Source organism: Mobula birostris, chromosome 1 (assembly GCF_030028105.1).
Source record: "Mobula birostris isolate sMobBir1 chromosome 1, sMobBir1.hap1, whole genome shotgun sequence".
In the NCBI taxonomy this organism is placed as follows: domain Eukaryota; kingdom Metazoa; phylum Chordata; class Chondrichthyes; order Myliobatiformes; family Myliobatidae; genus Mobula; species Mobula birostris.
Window position 1 is genome coordinate 114,915,011 of NC_092370.1, and position 21,060 is coordinate 114,936,070.

Consider the following 21,060-nt stretch of genomic DNA (forward strand, 5'->3'; position numbering starts at 1 on the left):
AAAGCCACATTCTTACTCTCCCCTTGCTTTTTTAATCTGGAGTATCTATATATCTTTTTAAAAATATATTGTTTAATTTCTGTTCTGTGACTTACTTGTGAAAAAATCTTTTCTCAATCCTAAATATCTTTTTCATAACTGGAGACTGCAATCCTTCAGTCTTGATACCCCAACAGGGGAAAAATTCTCCCAATATCTAGCCTGCTTCTGCTCAGTCTTCCAAAATCTAATGAATACAAGGCCAGTCGACTTAATCCCTCCTTGTACAGAACTGCCATTCCAGCAGTTGGTCTTGACTGCACTCCCTCTATGGCACATATCTCCCTTCTTGGGTAGGAGCCCAAAACTGCACACAGTATTTAAATATGGTCTCACTGAAGCTCCATATAAATTAACAAGTTATTCTTGCTTCTGCACTCAAAATACTCTTGCAATGAAGACCAACGTACCGTTTGTCGTCTTATTTGCCTGCTTTCAGTTACTAGTGTAGGGAGACACCCACGTCTGTCTGTACATAATTGTTTCCCAGTCTAATTCCATCTACAAACGTTTGTAATATTACTAATTTTCCTGCTGTAGTTGATAACCTCATACTTATCCACATTGTACTGTATCTACCACATTTGTACCACCCACTCAATCAGTCTAAGTCATCTTTGAAGACAATAAGACAAAACAGTATTAGGCCATTCAGCCCATTGAGTCTGCTCCACCATTCAATCATGGCTGATTTATTTTCCCTCTTAACCCCATTCTCCCACCTTCTTTCCATAATCTTTGACACACATACTAACTACTTAAGAACGTCTGATTTAAATATACAGGTGTCCCCCCGCTTTTCGAACGTTCGCTTTACGAAACCTCACTGTTACGAAAGACCTACACTAGTACCCTGTTTTCGCTTTCAGAAGGTGTTTTCACTGTTACGAAGAAAGGCAGCGTGCGATAAAAGGCAGCGCACACCCTGAGCAGCCGCTCTCCCCCGGATTCTCGCCGGCATTGCTTAAACACGTTGCATTGAGCAGTCGTTTAAAAGATGAGTTCTAAGGTGTCGGAAAAGCCTGAAAGAGCTCGTAAGGGTGTTACTCTTAGCGTAAAACTGGACATAATTAAGCATTTCGATTGTGGTGAACGAAGCAAGGACAAAGGAAGTTTGGCTTGTGGAAGCTGACGAAGATGATGTTGAAGAGGTTTTGGCATCCCATGACCAAGAACTGATAGATGAAGACCTGATGCAATTGGAAGAGGATAGGACAACAATCGAAACCGAATGCAGTAGCGAAAGTGAAGTCATCCAGGAACTGAACGTGAAGCAACTGCGTGAGATTTTCGCTGCAATGATAAAGTATGACTTTAATTTTGAAAGGATACGTAGGTTTAGGGGATATTTGCAGGATGTTTTGAGTCCTTACAAAGAACTGTGTGATAGGAAAATGCTCGAGGCTCAGCAGACAAGCAAGCCTTCCACATCAGCCACAGAGGACGACGAACCTCGACCTTCGACATCGACGCAGGCAGTCATAGGAGAAGATGAGCTGCCTACCCTGATCGACGATGAGATGACACCCCCGTGACCCACCACCCGAACCCCCGGGCCCCAGACAGATACTGTACGGATTCGCGGAGAATGCAGCGGTAGCCGGGAGGCACACAGCACATCTTTAAGAAAAAAGCCAAAATAAACATGCTAATTAATTAGGTGCCGCCTAGCACGTAATTGTCGGCCCAGATCAGTGCCAATGCAATCGGCAATCGCCTCTGATCTGCGCCGACATTGATGTGCCAGGCAGCACCTAATTAATTAGCATGTTTATTTCGGCTTTTTTCTTAAAGATGTGCTGCGTGCCTCCCAGCTACCCCTGCGTGCTTCGCGGCAATGTATCAGTCGGCGGCCTGGAGGGTGGGGGCCACTGCACCACCCGACCTGCGACGACTCAGTCTAACACACCATCATCAGTGTGCTCGATGTCTTCCCAATTCCCGTAAGTGATACTACACTGTACATACATTATTTCTACTTTATATAGGCTGTGTATTTTTACGTGTTATTTGGTAGATTTGGCAGCTTCATAGTTTAAAGGTTACTGGAGTGCACGTTTATGCCAACAGCACTTGCGTGAGATTTTCTGCCGAGAGCGCTTGCGTGAGATTTTCGCTACGGAGATCTGTGCAGGCAATCGTTGTAGAGAAGTATTTCTACTTTATATAGGCTGTGTATTTATTATATCATTCCTGCTTTTACTATATGTTACTGTTATTTTAAGTTTTATGTGTTATTTGGCATGATTTGGTTGGTTATTTTTGGGTCTGCGAACGCTCACAAAATTTTCCCATATAAATAAATGGTAATTGCTTCTTCACTTTACGACATTTCGGCTTACGAACCGTTTCATAGGAACGCTCTACCTTTGGATGGTGGGGGAAACCTGTACCCAGTGACTTCGCCTCCACAGTTGTCTGTGGCAATAAATTTCACACATTCACCACCCTCTGACTAAAGAAATTCCTTCTCATCTCTATTCTAAAGGGAAGCCCTTCTATTCTGAGGCTGTAATCTCTGATCCTAGACTCTCCCATTATGGGCAATATCCTCAGCATGTACACTTTATGAGGCCTTTCAATATTCAGAAGTTTCAATGAGATGTCCCCCACGCCTCTCATTCTTATAAGCTCTGGTGAGTACAGGCTCAGAGCCGTCAAACAGTCCTCATATGATAAGCCTTTCAATCCCAGAGTCATTTTTGTGAACCTCCTTTAAGCCCTCTCCAATGTCTGCACATCTTTTCTTAGATAAAGGGCCCAAAACTGCTCACAATATTCCAAGTGAGGCCTCGCCAGTACCTTTTCAAGCCTCAACATTACTTCCTTGTTTTCATATTCTCGTCCTCTCGAAATGAATGGTAACATTGCATTTGCATTCCTCGCCACCGACTCAACCTGCAAATTAACCTTTAGGGAATACTAACGAGGACTCCAAATCCTTTGCACCTCTGATTTTGGAATTTTCTCTCCATTTAGCAAATAGTCTACACTTTTATTTATTCTACCAAAGCGCATGACCATACACTTCCCAACACTATTCCATCTGCCATTTCTTTGTGCCTTCTCCTAATCTGTCTAAGTCCTTCTGCAGCCTCTCTGCTTCATCAACACTACCTGCCCCTCTGCCTATCTTCTTATCATCGGTAAACTTGGCCCACAAAGCCATCAATTCAGTCATCCAAATCATTGATATATGATATAAAAAGGAGCTGACCCAACACAGACCCTGTAGAGCACCACTGATTACTGGCAGCCCTTTAGAATCAGAAAAGGCTTCCTTTATTCTCACTCTTTGCCTCCTGCCAATCAGCCAATGCTCTATCATGCTATTATCCTTCCTGTAATACCATGGGCTCTTAACTTATTAAGCAGCCTCATGTGGTAATTTGAAGGCCTTCTTAAATTCCAAGTACACATCATCCGCCGATTCTCCTCAGTTTACCGTGCTTGTTATTTCTTCAAAAGATTCCAACAGATTTTTCAGACAAGATTTTACAAGGAAACCATGCTGACTTCAACTTATTTTATCATGTGCCTCCAAGTACACCAAAACCACATCCTTAACAGTCAACTCCAACACCTACTGAGCCATGGAGGTCAGACTAACCGGCCTATAATTTCCTTTCTTCTGCCTCTCTCCCTTCTTGAAGAGTGGAGTGACATTTGTAATTTTCCAGTCCTCCAGAACTATGTCAGAATCTATTGATTCTTGAAAGATGATTATTTTTTGCTTCCACAATCTTTCAGCCACCTTTTTTGGAACCCTGGGGTGTAGACCCATCTGGTCCAGGTGATTTATCTACCTTCAGACCTTTCAGTTTCTCAAGTACCTTCTCCCTAGTAATGGCAACTTCACTCACTTCTCCAGCATCATTTTCCAGCAGTCTGATATCCATTCTCTCCTTTCATTTACTCTTTATATATCTGAAGAAACTTCTGGTTTAATATTTTTGGCTAGTTTACCTTCATGTTCCATCTTTTCCCCAATTCCCTTCTGTTGGTTTTTAGAAGTTTCCCAATTCTCTAAATTCCCACAAATTTTGGTCTATTATACGTCATCTCTTTATGTTTTTATGTTGGCTTTGACTTCCCTTGTTAGCCACGGTTGCATCATCCTGCCTTTAGAATACTATTTCTGCTTCTGCTTTGGGATGTATCTATCCTGCGCCTTTTGAATTCCTCCGAGAAACTCCAACTATTTGCTATTCTGTCATCATCCCTGATAGTATCCTCTTCCAATGAATTTTGGCCAGCTCCTCTCTCATGCCTGTGTAATTCCCTTTACTCCGCTGTAATACTGATACATCTGATTTTAGCTTCTCCTTCTCAAATTGCAGGGTGAATTCTATCATATTATGATCACTGACCCCTTACGGTTCCTTTACTTTAAGCTCTGTAATCAATTCCAGTTCTTTCCAATTTAGAATAGCTGATCCCTAGTGGGCTCAATCATGAGCTACTTTAAAAAGCCATCTCATAGATGTTCTACCAATGCAGCTAGCATAACACTTCACAGTGTCAGCTATCGGGGTTCAATTCCTGCCACTCTCAGTAAAGAGTTCATGTATTCTCCCTGACACTGTATGGGTTTCCTCAGGGTGTTCTGGTTTCCTCCCACCATTCCAAATACATACTGGTGAGCAAGTTGTGGGCATGCTGTGTTGGTGCTAGGAGCGTTGTGACACTTGCAGCCTGCATAAGTCCATCCTTGGACTGATGCAAATAACTGATTTCACTGTATGCTTTGATATAAATTATGAATTATACATTATAATTATGAATAATACATCAACATTTTATAGCCTCCTTTATTAGTATTCTATCCATAGGGAATTACTGGCTTTTTGCCTTCTTGTGAAAGCTGTGATGATGCTGGAATGAGATAAATGGGAGGAGAGTGTTGAGCCGAAGCCGTGTGGACCAGGACTGATAGCCTGTTTCAAAACTCTGAACATTTTATTATTGTTTGCAATACTAACTAAAACCAAGTCACTATTTAAATTCTTCTTCAAGATGCTGAAGCACAGTGCACAGATACAGTTTAATTATTGTTAATGGGAAAATCGCAGTTCTCTTTCTCAGTGCACATCACCTGAAAGCATGACTCTTGTGCAGTAAATTTCAATCCCCTTGAAAAGAAACATCTACAGAGCCAATACTTATATATTCCCAGCTGTTCAACTACTTTTCTTAACTGAACCCAGGGTGATTTCCACAAAGTGGCTGGGTAGGATTGATGTGCATAAGTGCTGATTGCTCCCCAACCTATAGGTATAGCAGAACTTACACAACATACTGTGGTATATTTATTTTGCACTCCACCAGAGGAGTCAAGTTATTTTGTACATCAGCTGCTCAATAAGCATTTGTAAAATCTGCAAGATGAATATAAGTTGCAATATTTTTTTGTGGAAGAGTTACTTTTTAATTATTAAATAAGTAATATAAAACAAGTAGATACCTGTAGCAATATAATGCCAAGATACAATGGATTAAAATAAAATCTGACAAACTTCATCATAGTTTAGGATCTTCCAACTTGGTATCATTGAATTCATGAAAATGCTTACCGCAAGATCCTTGTGTTGGCTGTTGCCAATATTGTAAATAAAACAGTTTCAATAATCAATGACACCAGTTGAAAATCTGACTGGTTTCCTATTGATGAGACAAAATTCATATTTGTTGGTTTTCAAAATTAGCAGGCTACTTTTCACACCTGAGTGTCTCATTTTTACAAGACCCATGCAGGTATGCATCAGTCGTCTTAGTTTGAGATGTTAAACTACAGTTCTTTCAGGTTAATGAAAAATGTTCCAAGAATGGTGGAAGGAATTCCCTAATGACGACCAACGTTTATGATTCAAGCAGCTTCCAAAATTAGATGATCTGTTCATGTATGTTGTGTGTAAATTAGATGTTTGTTTTCCTAAAAATTGGCTGCTCTTGGCAAGTAGTTAAGAGACTGCAAAGTGCTTTAGTGATGTTCAGAGGTCATGAAAGGTGTTGAACAAATGCAAGACAGCATATTCGCTGAGTTAGGGAAAGCGATGGTGGAGCTGAAGAAATACAAATGAACCTTAAGACTTTCAAACAACAAAATAACGTCTGCCAATGTGCCATGTTGAGGAGGTTTTGTAAATCGCAAATTGTAATTTGTAAATTGCTCTAAAAGACAGAAAGGGACATTAGAACAAGGCATCATTTGATTTGGAATTAGGATTCTTTTACTCGCTCTGTAGGAGCTGGTTTCTCACAGGAATCTAATTCTGAGATCTTTTGCATACAAATTTTTGACTTCTACTGCAGACTTTGATCTGAGTATTTATGAACTAGGTTGCCACCGCTTGATAAAGCCACTGACAATGATACAAAGTTGGACCTCTGCCCATCCCTTGAAACAATAGTGTTATATCTGATCATTAGTGGAAGTGTCATAAGTTTCCTGCCTTCAACTAGTTTAGTTTAATTGTACTACAGCTTATTTACATTTTTGCCAAAAATTTGGAGATTTATTTCATTTCATTTAAACTAAAGTTTGCCTTTTTTGCAAACAGGTTTCAATGATCAGGCAGGCAGCTAGAATGTCCATAAGCCTCCTTCAAAGACTCTGTAACTGACTCTTAATCCTAGAGAACAATGCAGGTCTCACTGACAATGTAGTCAACAATTTTGAGGGGTTTTGCACTCAGTTTGACCTTAATAATATTTTCAGTACAGAAGTTTAGGCAGTAGGGAACAATGGACAAGTCAAAGTGATATGTATGGGAGTAATAAGATCAGTGACTGATCAAAAACTTAGGAGGAATACTCAAGTGATGCTAGCTTGTTATCTAAATAGGGGCATTGTATTTTCTATAACATTACTAAGGATGTACATTCCTGGTGGCTTATCAGTTGCTCCAAACTATAGGCTGGGCCCAATGTGTGAATTCTAAACCTATTGGGAAATGGAGGATTAGACAGGTCTTATGTTTTTGCCATGGGGGAGTGATTTCCTGCCCTGTGTCTGATCTGAACTGCAATTACATTTCCTGCCCTTCAAGATCAGATGCTTTTAGCATGAAAATGTCAATGGATGATTGAGTGGTGACACATCAACATCAGCAAAACTAAGAAATTGATTGTGGAAGGGGAAGTCAGAAGAACACACACCAATCCTCATTGAGGGGTCAGTGGTGCAAAGGATAAGCAGCAACATCTCAGAGGATCTATCCTGGGCTCAGCATATCAATGCATGCAAGCAGCTATACTTCATTAGGAGTTTGAGGAGATTTGGTATGACACCAAAGACTTACAACTTTATATAGATGTAGATAGAGAGCATTCCACTTGCCTCACCACCTGGTATGGAGGCTCCAGTGTTTAGGATCAAAAAAGGCTGCAGAAGCTTGTAGACTCAGCCACTTCCATCTTGAGCACAACCCTCCCTACCATCAAAGGGCATCTTCAAAAAGCGGTGCCACAAGAAGGCGCATCCATCATTAAGGACCATCACCATCCAAGACATGTCCTCTTCTCATTAATACCATTGGGGAGGAGGTCCAGGAGCTTGAAGACCCACACTCAATATTTTAGTGAGAGCTTCTTCCCCTCTGCCATGAGATTTCTGAATGGTTTATGAACACATGAACACTACCTCACTATTCCTCTTTCACACTATCTGTCTATCTATATATTTATCTGTTTATTGACTTACAATACAGTACTGTGCAAATGTCTTCATATAGAGCTAGGGTGCCTAAGACTTTTGCACAGCACTGTAATTTCTATGTCTTGTACTGTACTGCTGTCACAAAACAACAAATTTCATGACATTTGTCAGTAATAATAAACCTTATTCTGATTCTGATGGGGTTTGTCTCACTGCCTAAGTGAACTGAAGTACTATTTATGGCATGTTATCACAGAGCCTTTTTATAACACTGATCAGGCTCAGCCTTATTACACATCCTTGTTTATCATTGCAAGCTTCCACAATTTACCAAGGTTCCTGGTCTTATCCCAACTGATTGATTCCCTTGGCAACTGTTTCATCCACTGTGGCTTTGATGACTTTATTGCTTTGTTAACAACTTTGTGTTCTTCATGTAACTGCAAGTAAAAATTTACATTTTTTTAACTAGGAGGCACCAACTGTATTGGGCATTCTGGAACATAATTGTTCTCTGCTTTAATTGTCTTTTTAATTGAATCTTTTGATGCTTGTTTTTGGTATGAAAGCTTGATATGAATCAATCACAGGAGCCTCTTGTGTCCATTTGTCTTCAAATAGTAATCAAAGATCAATTTCACACCATAAAAAATATAAAGTGAAGTTTTGGTTATGCTACTTCTGTTGAGTTTCAATCAGAAAATTGTATGTTCTTTGAAGCTAAATGGATTTCTGTGTTTGTGTAGTGGTTTAGGTCAATTTTAATCAAGCTACTCATTTTGGAGATTTCATTCTCCTGAAACCAAATTTATCTTAAATACAGGTGTTCCCCGCTTTTTGAACGTTCGCTTTATGAAACCTCACTGTTACAAAAGACCTACATTAGTACCCCGTTTTCACTTTCAGAAGGTGTTTTCACTGTTACGAAAAAAATTCTGTGCGCGATAAAAAATTCAGCGCACAAAAAAATCAGCGCGTGCCCCGAGCAGCCGCTCTCCCCGGATTCGGAACGGCATTCTCGCCAGCATTGCTTTAACACGAGCTTGTGAGCAGTCGTTTGCAAGATGAGTTCTATGGCGTCGGAAAAGCCTGAAAGAGCTCGTAAGGGTGTTACACTTAGCGTAAAACTAGACATAATTAAGCGTTGCGATCGTGGTGAATGAAGCAAGGACAAAATGAGTTTGGCTTGTGGAAGCTGGTGAAGATGATGTTGAAGAGGTTTTGGCATCCCATGACCAAGAACTGATAGATGAAGAGCTGATGCAATTGGAAGAGGAAAGAATAACAATCGAAACCAAATGAGTAATGATAAAGTACGACTTTAATTTTGAAGGGTACGTAGGTTTAAGGGATATTTGCAAGATTCTTTGAGTCCTTACAAAGAACTGTATGATAGAAAAATGCGCGAGGCTCAGCAGTCAAGCAAGCCTTCCACATCAGCCACAGCAGACGACGAACCTCGACCTTCGACATCGAGGCAGGCAGTCATAGGCGAAGATGAGCTGCCTGCCCTGATCGACGATGAGATGACACGCCCATGTCCCACCACCCGAACACCTGGGCCCTGGACAGACTGTAACGATTCGCAGAGAATGCAGCGGTAGCCAGGAGGCACACAGCACATCTTTAAGAAAAAAGCCGAAATAAACACGCTAATTAATTAGGTGCCACCCCACACGTAATTGTCGGCCCAGATCAGAGGCGATGCAACTGTACTGATCTGGGCCAACAATTACGTGTCGGGCAGCACGTAATTAATTAGCATGTTTATTTCGGCTTTTTTCTTAAAGATGTGCTGGGTGCGTCCTGGCCACCACTGGACCCCTGTGTGCTTCGCGGCAATGTATCAGTTGGTGGTCCGGAGGGTAGGGGCCTCTGCACCACCCAAACTCCGACTCAGCCTAACACACCATCATCATTGTGCTCTGCGCTGTCCGGATTCCGGTAAGTGATACTACACTGTACATACATTATTTGTACTTTATATCAGCTGTGTATTTTTATGTGTTATTTGGTATGATTTGGCAGCTTCATAGTTTAAAGATTACTGGAGAGCACTTGCGCCATGTTTTTGCCAACAGCGCTTGCGTGAGATTTTCTGCTGACGGCGCTTGCATGAGATTTTCTGCCGACGGTGCTTGCGTGAGATTTTCGCTACGGAGATCTGTGCCGGCAATGATTGTGGAAAAGTATTTCTACTTTATATAGGCTGTGTATTTATCATATCATTCCTGCGATTACTATATGTTACTGTTATTTTAGGTTCTATGTGTTATTGGGCATGATTTGGTAGGTTATTTTTGGATCTACAAACGCTCACAAAATTTTCCCATATAAATTGCTTCTTCGCTTTATGACATTTTGGCTTATGAACCGTTTCATAGGAACGCTGTACCTTTGGATGGCAGGGGAAACCTGTAATTCAAAAGCACAGCATGACAGATGTTCGAAATCTGAAATGTAGAAGAATGATGGAAATAGACAAAATTTCTGGAGAAAGAGGTAACATTTTAGGTCACTGATGAAAGGTCATTGACGTTGAAAATGTTAGCTGTTTTTCTCTCTCTGGATGCTGCCTGTCATGCTGAGTATTTCCAGTATTTTCATTGTTATTATAAATTTATGAGCTAAATGAAAATATAGAAACCAGGGAAGGTCATTCAGCTTTATTTATCTTGCTTTATCTTTAAGTGGTAACGTGACAGATTCCAAAGAATTTTCAGTCCTATCTTTCTCTGGCATCATTTGCAAATATCTGCTCCTTCCTAGCTCAGGAATTTGCCATATCATCTTTGAACAGAGATAGATTGCAGTCATTTCTCGGTTATCACTTAGTAAGTCCCACGTAGTACCAATAATATTCTAGCAAACACCTTGCACCAAATGTGATTATATTATCTATCAGCTTAATGGCTTTGACATTTATTTGACTTGCATGAGTTTTGTGTGCAAGTGATATTTGAGTGACATTCAGTTGTAGTTCAAGTAAAGTGATAAAGCGGACTGATAAAAATGGCAAATATCATGTCTGAGAGGATAACTGGAGAAAGAGTGGGGCTGATTAGGTACCAAAATGGCCATCTCAACCTAGAACCAGAAGACAAAACTGAGGTTGTAAGTGAATGCTTGTCATTTGTTTGCACCATGGAGAAGATATTGTAGATGGAGAATTTAGAAAAGGGATAGAGGAATTCTAGAACAAACTACGATGGAAAGAATGAAGGTCTTAGATGCATGACTGGGTTTAAAGGTGGTAAATTGTGAGAAACACGAGTTATATACTTAGGCCATTTTAGAAGATTCTGGGACTCTGACAGGGATTTTCAAATCTTCTCTGGCCATAAGTGAGGTGCCAGATGATTGGAAAACTACAAATATGGTTACTAAGCCTTTTCATGAAGGTCCCATGTGGGAGACAACTCCAGAAGATAAAAATCCATGAGATCCATGGTAATTTGGCAAACTAGATCAGATACTAGCTTAGAAAAGAAGATAGGAGTAAACCTCTTGGCCCTGTACTTGGCTCAGTAACAGTAGAGGATGATGTTTAAGAACTGCATTTGCTATTGGAAGCTGCAACCTGCGGTGTACTAGAAGGATAGGTACTAGGACCTTAATTACTTTTTTATATTTATTAATGATCTGGATGTGAATTTAAGGGATATGATTAATATGCAAATAAAAAGATAGGTGACATCATGTGCAGTGCCTCCAGAAGACAGCATCCATCACTAAAGACCCTCGCCATCTGGGAAATGCTCCCCCTGCCTCACTACCATCGGGAGGAGGTATAGAAGCCTGAAGACCCACACTCAAATGTTTTGAAAACACTGTCTTCCCCTCTGCCATCAGATTTCTGAACTGTCCATGAACACTCCCTCATTATTCATCTTTGGAATATTTATGTCTGCATTGTACTGCTACCTCAAAACAAATTTCATTCAGTAAGTCAGTGATAATAAATCTGATTCTGACATTCACTGTTATCTCTCAGCTGCTTGATTTGATTTCCTCACTTTTGCTAAGTTTTCTGTATTTGACCGTTTTGGCCTCTAGCCAAATTTCATAACTGCTGCCCTCCTATTTCCTCCCTCCTTCCAGCCATCTATTTGAAAAGCTAAAGCATGAAAAGAGTAATTGTTTGAAATTCCAGTGAAGTGCAAAGTGTGTGGAAAAGCTTGTTGAGTCCTAAAGAGAAGTTCAGGTAAAAGACTTCCATCGACAACTTCAGCATCTTCTCAGAAACAATAGCCCTGAGAGCACCATACTTTAGTAAAGAACAATCAAAAAACTCGCAAACTTTGTTTCTCTTCCACAAATGCTGCTGGACCTGCTGAGTTTCTAGTTTCTCTTTTTATTTCATAATACCTTGATACCATATGTTGACAGTAACCCAGCTCCTTCACTGTTCAAGGTCACAGCAGAAGCCAGGCAGATAAAGAGCAGCAGTAACCAGAAAAGTAATGAAAAACAGTTAGTGTCATGGAAGGAATCTCTAACTGCTTCAGGAAATTGGCTAGAAGATTCTGACTGTGAGACCACTGCTGAAATGTTCCAGATCAGCTTATCTCTAACCTAACATGAATGTGGGGATACATTTATAATGTCTGCTTCCGTGAGCTTTTTACAACCAGTATGATATAATGTGCATTCTTTAGTTACTATCAATAAAGTTTAATTTTCTTCTTGCCATGGAGAGTTGCCAGGTTTTTACTGGGACCCTTGTGACCTGTTGAAAGATCTTTACATTTCTACAGGAGCCTGTTTAAAATAGTTTATTATTGTAGTAAATCTGTCATCATTTGCTTCAGATTATTGCTCTGGCTGATGCCATGGAGGAGAACCAGGCCAACCTATACCAAGCCTTCACCAGGGTGAAGAGTGCTACACAGCTGACAGTCCTGTTGATTGGTCTGTGGCAGAATTTGAGTGGAGATCAGATGGCCATCCTGGAAGCTGCATTTCTACCCCTGACCCAGGACAGCCAGGAACTGGTGAGTGTTTTGTCCTGCAAGGAAAGTAATACGCTGTTCCAGAAACACCACACACTGTGCTTGGGCTTTCTAATCTCTGCCAGTGCTTACTCCAGTAATATTCATTCAGTATTCCAGTTTCTGGGTGCCGATGTTGAGATATCTTTTTATATTGAAGGAATTAAATTAATGTCAGTTGTTTATGCTGGGAGTCTAACCCACATCCACATCCATCCAAAATAAAATCCAGAGGTAGACCTGCTCTCTGCACATGAAGCCTCAGAACTCATTCAGTGCACTAACAGCTATGATTTAAAGAAGTATCCACGTACGCATCTCAACCACTTTCTCTGGCAGATCATTCCAATTACTCTGTAGTTTTTGTGTAAAGAAGCTACCTCTCATGTCTCTTTTAAATCTTTCCCACCTTGTATCTATGGCCTCCAGTTTTGGAGTCGCCACACTGGGGAAAAGACTCGGGCAATCTAACTTTTTCATACCCCTTATGAATTTAAAAGCTTCTGAGGTCACACCTCATTTTCCTATGCTCCAAGAAACATAGATCCAGTGTGGCCAACCTCTCCCTATAACTCAGGCCCTCTAGTCTAGGCAGCATCCTTTCCTGCACCCTCTCCAACTTGAAAATATCTTTCTTTTAACAGGTGACAAAAGCTATATGTCATGTTTTAAGGCTTATATAACTGCAATATAATGTGCCAGCTCCTAAATTCATTGCCCTGACTGGTGGAGGTCAGCATGCTTAATGCCTTCTTCACCACTCTGTCTAATTCCTCGGCCACTTTCAGCAAATCTTGTATTCCAGGTGCTTCTGTTCCATGACACTCATCAATGCCGTGTATAAATCCTGTCCTGATTTGATTGTCCAAAATGCATCACCTCACACTTATCTAAGTTGAAATGCATTTGCCATTTCTCAGCCCACCTTCCTAAATGATGAAGATCTCTTGGTAATTTATTGTAACCTTGTTCACTATCAACAAGTCCATATAATTTAGTTTCATTGACTAAACTCACTGATCATTCTATGTATATTCATGTACAAGTTATTTACATAAATAATGACTAACAGAGATTCCAATGGTGACCCCTGTGGCACCTCATTTGTCACAGGCCTCCAGTTAGAGAATCAACCTACAACCATTACTCTCTGCTTCCTATCATTGAGCTAATTGTGAATCTATCTCAGTAGCTCCTCCTGAATCCCCTGTAACCTAACCCTTTAGATCAGCCTGCCATGTGAGACTTTGTCAAAAGGCGTACTAAAGTTCTTATAAACATCATCAACTGTCCTTCCTTCACCTATCCCATCATTAGTTCTTCGAAGATCTCCAAAAGATTTGTCAAACGCGACCTCCCATGCATAAAACTGCACTGGCTATTCCTGATAAGACTTTGACTATCCAACTGACGATAGATCTTATCCCTCAGAATTCCCTCCAGTAACTTAACTACAAGTGAAGTTAGGTTTAGTGGTAATTAGTTCCCTGGCCTGTCCTTGCTACCCTTCTTAAATGATGGAACAACATGAGCCACCCTCTAGTTACCTGTGGCTAACAAAGAAGAAAATATTTCAAAAAGGACCTCTGCAATTACGTCCCTGACCTCCCATAGGGTCCAGGAGTGTACTTGATCAGGCCCTGGGAATTTGCCCACCTCAATGCGTTTCATGTTCCAAGATTTCACTACCTATTACCTTCATTTCTCTGGCATCCATGGTATCCTCCTTAGTAAATACCAAGGAGAAATGGACTTCAAAAATATCAGCCATTTCTTGCGGCTCCACACAGTGGAAGTCCTGATGGTCTTTAATAGGGCCCAGTCTCTCTTTAGTTATTCTTTTTCTTGTTAATATGACAGAAAAACCTCTTGGAATTATCTTTAACCCTTTCCACTAATTTCATCTCATACCCTCTTTTTGCCCTCCTGATTTCTGTCTTAAATGTGCTCTTAAACTTTATTTTCATCGACAGATTCATTTGTGCCCAGCTGCCTAAAAGTAACGTAGATTTCCTTGTTTTCCTTGACCAGAGCCTCTATATCTCTTATAGCAAGGGTTGGGTGAACTTGGTATCTCCACCCTTCACCTCAAGAAGATACCCTGGACTCTGAAAAGTCCCTTTTCAAAGCTTCCAACTTGCCAATTGTCCCTTTGCCTTTATAATTAGAGTCACATAGTCGACGCCAACTAGATCCTGTCTAATGACCTCAAAGTTGGTCTGTGGACCTGTTCTACCTTTTTCATAACTATTTTAAAACTAACAGAATTGTGGATCCAAAGTGCTCTCCAACTGCCATTTTAAGTTACTTGCCCCACCTCATTCCCTAAGAGGAGGTCCAGTATTGCTCCTTCTCATGTAGGTTCCTTTATATATTGCATGGGGAAACTGTCTTGGACACACCACACAAATACCACCTCCTCCAGGCAGTTGGTACTCTGGGTAGCCCAATCTATACTGGGTTAATTGAAATCTCTCACTAGCACTACACTATTATTCTCACAACTATGTGCAATTTCTCAACACCTCTGCTACTCAAATTCCCACTGACCATTGCAGAGTCTAATATATCCCTAGCAAGGTGACTATCCCTTCTTATTTTTAACTTCTGCCCAACTGGCCTTGTTAGGTGATCCCTCAAAAGAATCTTCACTAAACACTGCTGTTACATCCTCCTTTATTAAAAAGGCAACACTCCCTCCAGTCCTACCCATACCTCTGATATGCCTAAAGCATCAGGATCCTGGAACATTGAACTGCCAGTCCTGTCCTTCTCTCAGCCATGTTTCTGTTATGGCTACAATATCCTATTCCCTGGAGGCAATCCACACCCTCAGTTAACTGCCTTACTTGTAGTGCTATGTGCATTGAAATAGATGCAATTTAAACCATTGGCGTTATCTGCTGTTTTACTGTAAGCATGGCTATCCTGATTGCTAGGCATGCACACGTTGATTTCTGCACGTACCCCTGTATTCTCAATGAGTTTGTTCCCTCGAGTCCCATTCTCCTGGTGGCAAAAACAAATGCCCCCGCTAGGGTATTGGTTTCCTTTGGTTCCATTACAACCTGTACCTTTTGTACAGATCGCCTCTACCCCAGAAGAGACCCCAGTGATTCAAGAGCCTGAAAATTTGCACCAACTCTTCAGTCATTGAATCATCTGGCCTATCTTTCTAGTCCTGGGCTCACATACTCCTGATAACATGTGGTATCAGGAGTAACCTAGAGATCATCACCCTTGACATCCTGCATTTTAATTTCTTACCTATCTTCCCCTATTCATTCCACAGGACCTCATCCCTTGTTATGCCTATGTTGTTTGTATCAACATGTGCAATGACCTCTGGCTGTTCACCCTCCCCCTTGAGAAAATTTTTGCAGCTGCTCAGAGATATCCTTGGCTTGAGCATTGGGAAGCAACACACAGTCCTACTGTTTGTCCTCCTAACTATCAAGTCTCATATCATAATTGGTGTTCCTGACGTTACCGTTCCCTGCTGAGCCTCAGAGCCGCACAAAGTCACAGGAGAACCCCGCACAGACTGCCTACTTGCTTTACCCATTTATCTGAAACCTGTACCTTGGGTGTGACGTCCTCACTAAAAGTATCATCAGTGAAGCTCTCAGCTTCCTGGATGATTCTACCTATATCTAACTCCAGCTCACGTTCCTTGAACTGGTCTGTCAGGAACTGCATCTGTGTGCACTTCCAATAGATGTAGTAGCAGGGAGACCATGAGGTACCCTGACACGAGGAAATCTGTAGATGCTGGAAATTCAAGCAACACACCCAAAATGCTGGTGGAACGCAGCAGGCCAGACAGCATCCATAGGGACGTGGGACGTGGAATCCCATTCTGATATGTCTATCCATGGCCTCCTCTACTGTCAAGATGAAGCCACACTCAGGTTGGAAGAACAACACCTTATATTCCGTCTGGGTAGGCTCCAACCTGATGGCATGAACATTGACTTCTCCAACTTCCGTTAATGCCCCTTCTCCCATTCTTATCCCATCCCTTATTTATTTATTTATGTATTATTTTTCCCTTGTTTTTCTCTCTCTCTTTTTTCTCTCTCTGTCCCTCTCACAATAACTCCTTGCCTGCTCTCCACCTTCCTCTGGCACTCCCCTCCCCCTTTCTTTCTCTCTGGGCCTCCCGTCCCATGATCCTCTCCCTTCTCCAACTCTGTATCCCTTTCGCCAATCAACTTTCCGGCTCTTAGCTCTATCCCTCCCCCTCCTGTCTTCTCCTATCATTTTGGATCTCCCCCTCCCCCTCCCCCTCCCACTTTCAAATCTCTTACTATCTCTTCTTTAAGTTAGTCCTGACGAAGGGTCTCGGCCCAAAATGTCGACTGTGCTTCTTCCTGTGGATGAGGTACCCTGACTTTCTACATCTTGCAGGATGAGCATTCCACTCGTCTACCATCCTGCCTAAATCAAGGACTAAGGATCAACAACAAAAAAAAACGTTACTTGGCCTTACTTTTGCCTCTCACTGAAGTTCCTTTGTTTTTAAAAGGGTTCTCTCACTCCCCACATCTGGCTATTAGCTTAACCACTTCACACCAAAGCCTCAGCTCTCCACTGCAATAATGGCTACACAAAAATGGCCACTCTGGTTGACCCCAGTTTATTTTGATTGTTGCTGTCAGTTAGCTAGTAAACAGTCTTGTTAAGTGAAACTCACCAGCAAACCTTGAGGCCTATTTTAAATGCTTGTGCCTCTTAATCGAAGTCCCGTCTCTTGGTATCTGAAACTTACCAGCAAGTCCTGAGACCTACTTCTTTTAAGCACTCACACCCATTGTTCCTTCCTGTAATATGTGAAGCTCACCAGCAGTCCTGAGACCTACCACTTTTAAACACCTCTCGTTTCAAATCCTATTACCTCTCTGTACTCTGTCTGAATCTACTTTTGTACAGATTACAACCCTCACAAACCAAACAAGCTGGGAAGGAGGATTACTTTTATGTACAATTTTCTTTCTTTCTAAAATCCTTTGTATTTTTACAATGGAAGGATGTGAACAGCTATCAGCTTGATCATGGCTGTTATCTTCAATTCCGTTAGTGAGAATTGAGGTAATGTGTAAAATATTAACAAAGTCTGAAATAATAATTACATAATTTAATGTTTTCATCATTTTTGCAAACTTGTCATCTCAGAGTGAGTGACTGGAATGTTAGAGTGCAGTGATATTGTGAGCGGTAACATAATTCCCAACTTCAGTGAGAAGCCAGGGGGGGCCAGAGTACAAAGTAAATGGCAGGATACTTGGTAGTGTGGATGAGCAGAGGGATCTCGGGGTACATGTCCACAGATCCCTGAAAGTTGCCTCACAGGTGGATAGGGTAGTTAAGAAAGCTTATGGGGTGTTAGCTTTCATAAGTCGAGGGATAGAGTTTAAGAGTCGCGATGTAATGATGCAGCTCTATAAAACTCTGGTTAGGCCACACTTGGAGTACTGTGTCCAGTTCTGGTCGCCTCACTATAGGAAGGATGTGGAAGCATTGGAAAGGTACAGAGGAGATTTACCAGGATGCTGCCTGGTTTAGAGAGTATGCATTATGATCAGAGATTAAGGGAGCTAGGGCTTTACTCTTTGGAGAGAAGGAGGATGAGAGGAGACATGATAGAGGTGTATAAGATAATAAGAGGAATAGGTAGAGTGGATAGCCAGCGCCTCTTCCCCAGGGCACCACTGCTCAATACAAGAGGACATGGCTTCAAGGTAAGGGGTGGGAAGTTCAAGGGGGATATTAGAGGAAGGTTTTTGACTCAGAGAGTGTTGATGCGTGGAATGCACTACCTGAGTCAGTGGTGGAGGTAGATACACTAGTGAAGTTTAAAAGACTACTAGACAGGTATATGGAGGAATTTAAGGTGGGGGGTTATAGGGGAGGCAGGGTTTGAGGGTCGGCACAACATTGTGGGCCGAGGGGCCTGTACTGTGCTGTCCTATTCTATGTTCTATGTTCTATGAGCCGACGAACATGTTCCCTTTGCAGATATTTGTGCAGAATTTTCCTATCTTGGAACTTGGAGGCGAGCAATAGCTCACTGCTCCTTGATCCTGACTGATATAAGCTATTTGTCCAGTAGATATCTTGACATGCTCTTGGTGAGGGACTTTCTGGTTCTGGCCAACATTCTCCCAACCCACACCGCTGCAAAACAGATTGTTAATGTTTCCTTCATTGCAGCAATAACTGTTTTGAAGCACAACATTTCACTGAGTGCAGAATGCATTGGAGCATACCAAAGCTCAATGACATTTTGAAAGCTCTATATCCCCAACAATTTGAGGCACACATTAATGCAGTATTTGTTTTCTTTTATTTTAAATAATTTCTCCTCCTTCAGTGAAAGCTGAGTGAGTGAAATTAATACTCAATCTGCTTCTGTTCTCTTGCTGCTGGTATTGAAGTTGTGTCCTTGCAATGCCCTCTTGACAAATGTATACCATACCTCCCTACCTTCTGTGACTCAGGTCTGGTAGCTTTGGACTTTAACATCAAACAAAAATGGAAAAAGGATACTTCTATGTTTCCTTTCTTTATTTAATAACGAATATTTTCCTGGTTACTGAATAAGGAGCTTCATTCATAGGTAACAGTAAATTTTCTGATGCTAACAGCCCTGGAGGCTCCACATGAGTCAGCTTTCTGTCCTCAACTCATCACTCAAACTTGTTACTCTCTCTTTCAGGACAAATCTGTCACTGTTCTGTTACAGAAAACTATCACTCACTCAACAGCTACATAAGATGGTGCGTGCATTCCAAGTCTCCACATTTCCTTCAATCAAGGTGATGGTCCAGCCTGCTCTCCGAGTAACTGGAAGCATTGTCTTGGACTAAGTGTTGTCAAGTATAAACGCCAGCGTGAATTGGTTGTGTTGTATTTCTTGTAAAGCTCTTTGTTCCACAACCACTCACCACTCCAGGATCTCACCCTCCAGCAGAGTTGCCTCTCGCTTCTCTGTGGTGATACACTGTAGATGCTAGAATTCTGAAATAAACAAAGTGCTGACTATACTTGACATGTCGGGCTTCACAATGTCTGAGTTTGTCCAACCTGTCCCTGTAGCCAATATTCTCCATCCAGGTAACATCCTTGTGAACAACTTCTGCACCCTCTCCAAAGCCTCCACATCTTTTCTGTAATGGGATGACTATAACTACACACAATACTACAAAGATGGCCTAAACAAAGTTGTACATAGTTGTGACAAGACTTCCTGACTCTTATACTCAGCATGTGGATTGATGAAGATTAGCAGAATATTTATTTGGTTTGCTTGCTTGTAGTTTATTTATTAGTGTATACAAAGAGTAATTTGGTGAAGTCAAAATTTCAAATTCTACTTTATGTTTCTGGGAGGTTGAAGTCAATGAGATTTTTGATGAACATGAAATAAAAAGGGAGGTAGGAAGATTTCTGTTCCTCGGGATTAAGAGTCTTTGCTAAAGTAAAGCTAGATATCATTAACCTATGAAGATTAACGCAATAGTTTACATAAATACACAGTTGCTTTGAAGAATGTTGCTTGTAGCTGACTGCAGTTAATGAGTTAATCCAATCTTTTACATAAGCATACTGTAGAGCTCTTCTGAAAGAATAGATGTTAACTTTGTGTGCAATTAAAACACGTTATCCTTAAAATATTTAGTGGTTGTGTACACCTCAAAATAAAACACCACTGCCTTGTTAGAAATCAACATTCAAATATCCTTTAGGCAAACTTTCAGAACAGACAAGCACTGTTGATAACGAGACAAAGGGTACAACATTGTCTCCATGATGAGTCCATTATTTTAAAAGTTTGATCATGTTAATCTGATGGACAAACAATTTCACAGGTTCTTGGGAGATCAGGCCCAGTGCCAGGAGTCTGGTATGGAATTTGTAAACTTTAGTTTCCTCTGTTCATATTCTTTAGGCAGACTTACAGGAGACAGTATTCAGAAGTACAAACAAAACAAGTGTGTGTTTGTTTTGTTCTTAAAATTTTCCATATCGGTAAACCAGAGGACTAAAGAACAATGGAACATTTGTTTTCATTTGTATTTTTTCACTTCTCTTTCCAACTTGTCAAAATGATGTAATCCCCAGTGTGAAGGGTTCTTTCCTTTATTTGCCATATTGCATTTTAACAGATTTTGTTTCCCTCGAGAAAGCCAGTGTCACCTACCTAGTTTCATGCCTACAATTGAGAAAATGAATGATTCGTGTAAACTAATGCTGTTCCCAGTGCAGAAGCAGTGAGCATTTGTGAAACAGACAATGCAATCTACTCACTAACACTATTCAACTCTGATGGATGTCTGCAACCAGTTTATCAGTTTGTGCCTTGGGTATTAG

At 41.1% G+C, this 21,060-nt stretch overlaps 1 protein-coding gene across 2 annotated transcripts in view; it reads left to right on the forward strand.

Moving 5' to 3' along the window:
* bbs9 (Bardet-Biedl syndrome 9) overlaps positions 1-21,060 on the forward strand; it is a 382,854-nt gene that overhangs the window by 238,459 nt on the left and 123,335 nt on the right. The window contains exons 19-20 of one of the 2 annotated variants that reach the window (XM_072260608.1): positions 12,508-12,690; positions 19,406-19,698. In XM_072260608.1, coding sequence (XP_072116709.1) covers positions 12,508-12,690; positions 19,406-19,462 — 240 coding nt within the window. In that variant the 3' untranslated portion in view covers positions 19,463-19,698. Of the gene's footprint in view, positions 1-12,507; positions 12,691-19,405; positions 19,699-21,060 lie in introns of those variants that run through there. The other variant, XM_072260598.1, reaches the window with a different exon arrangement.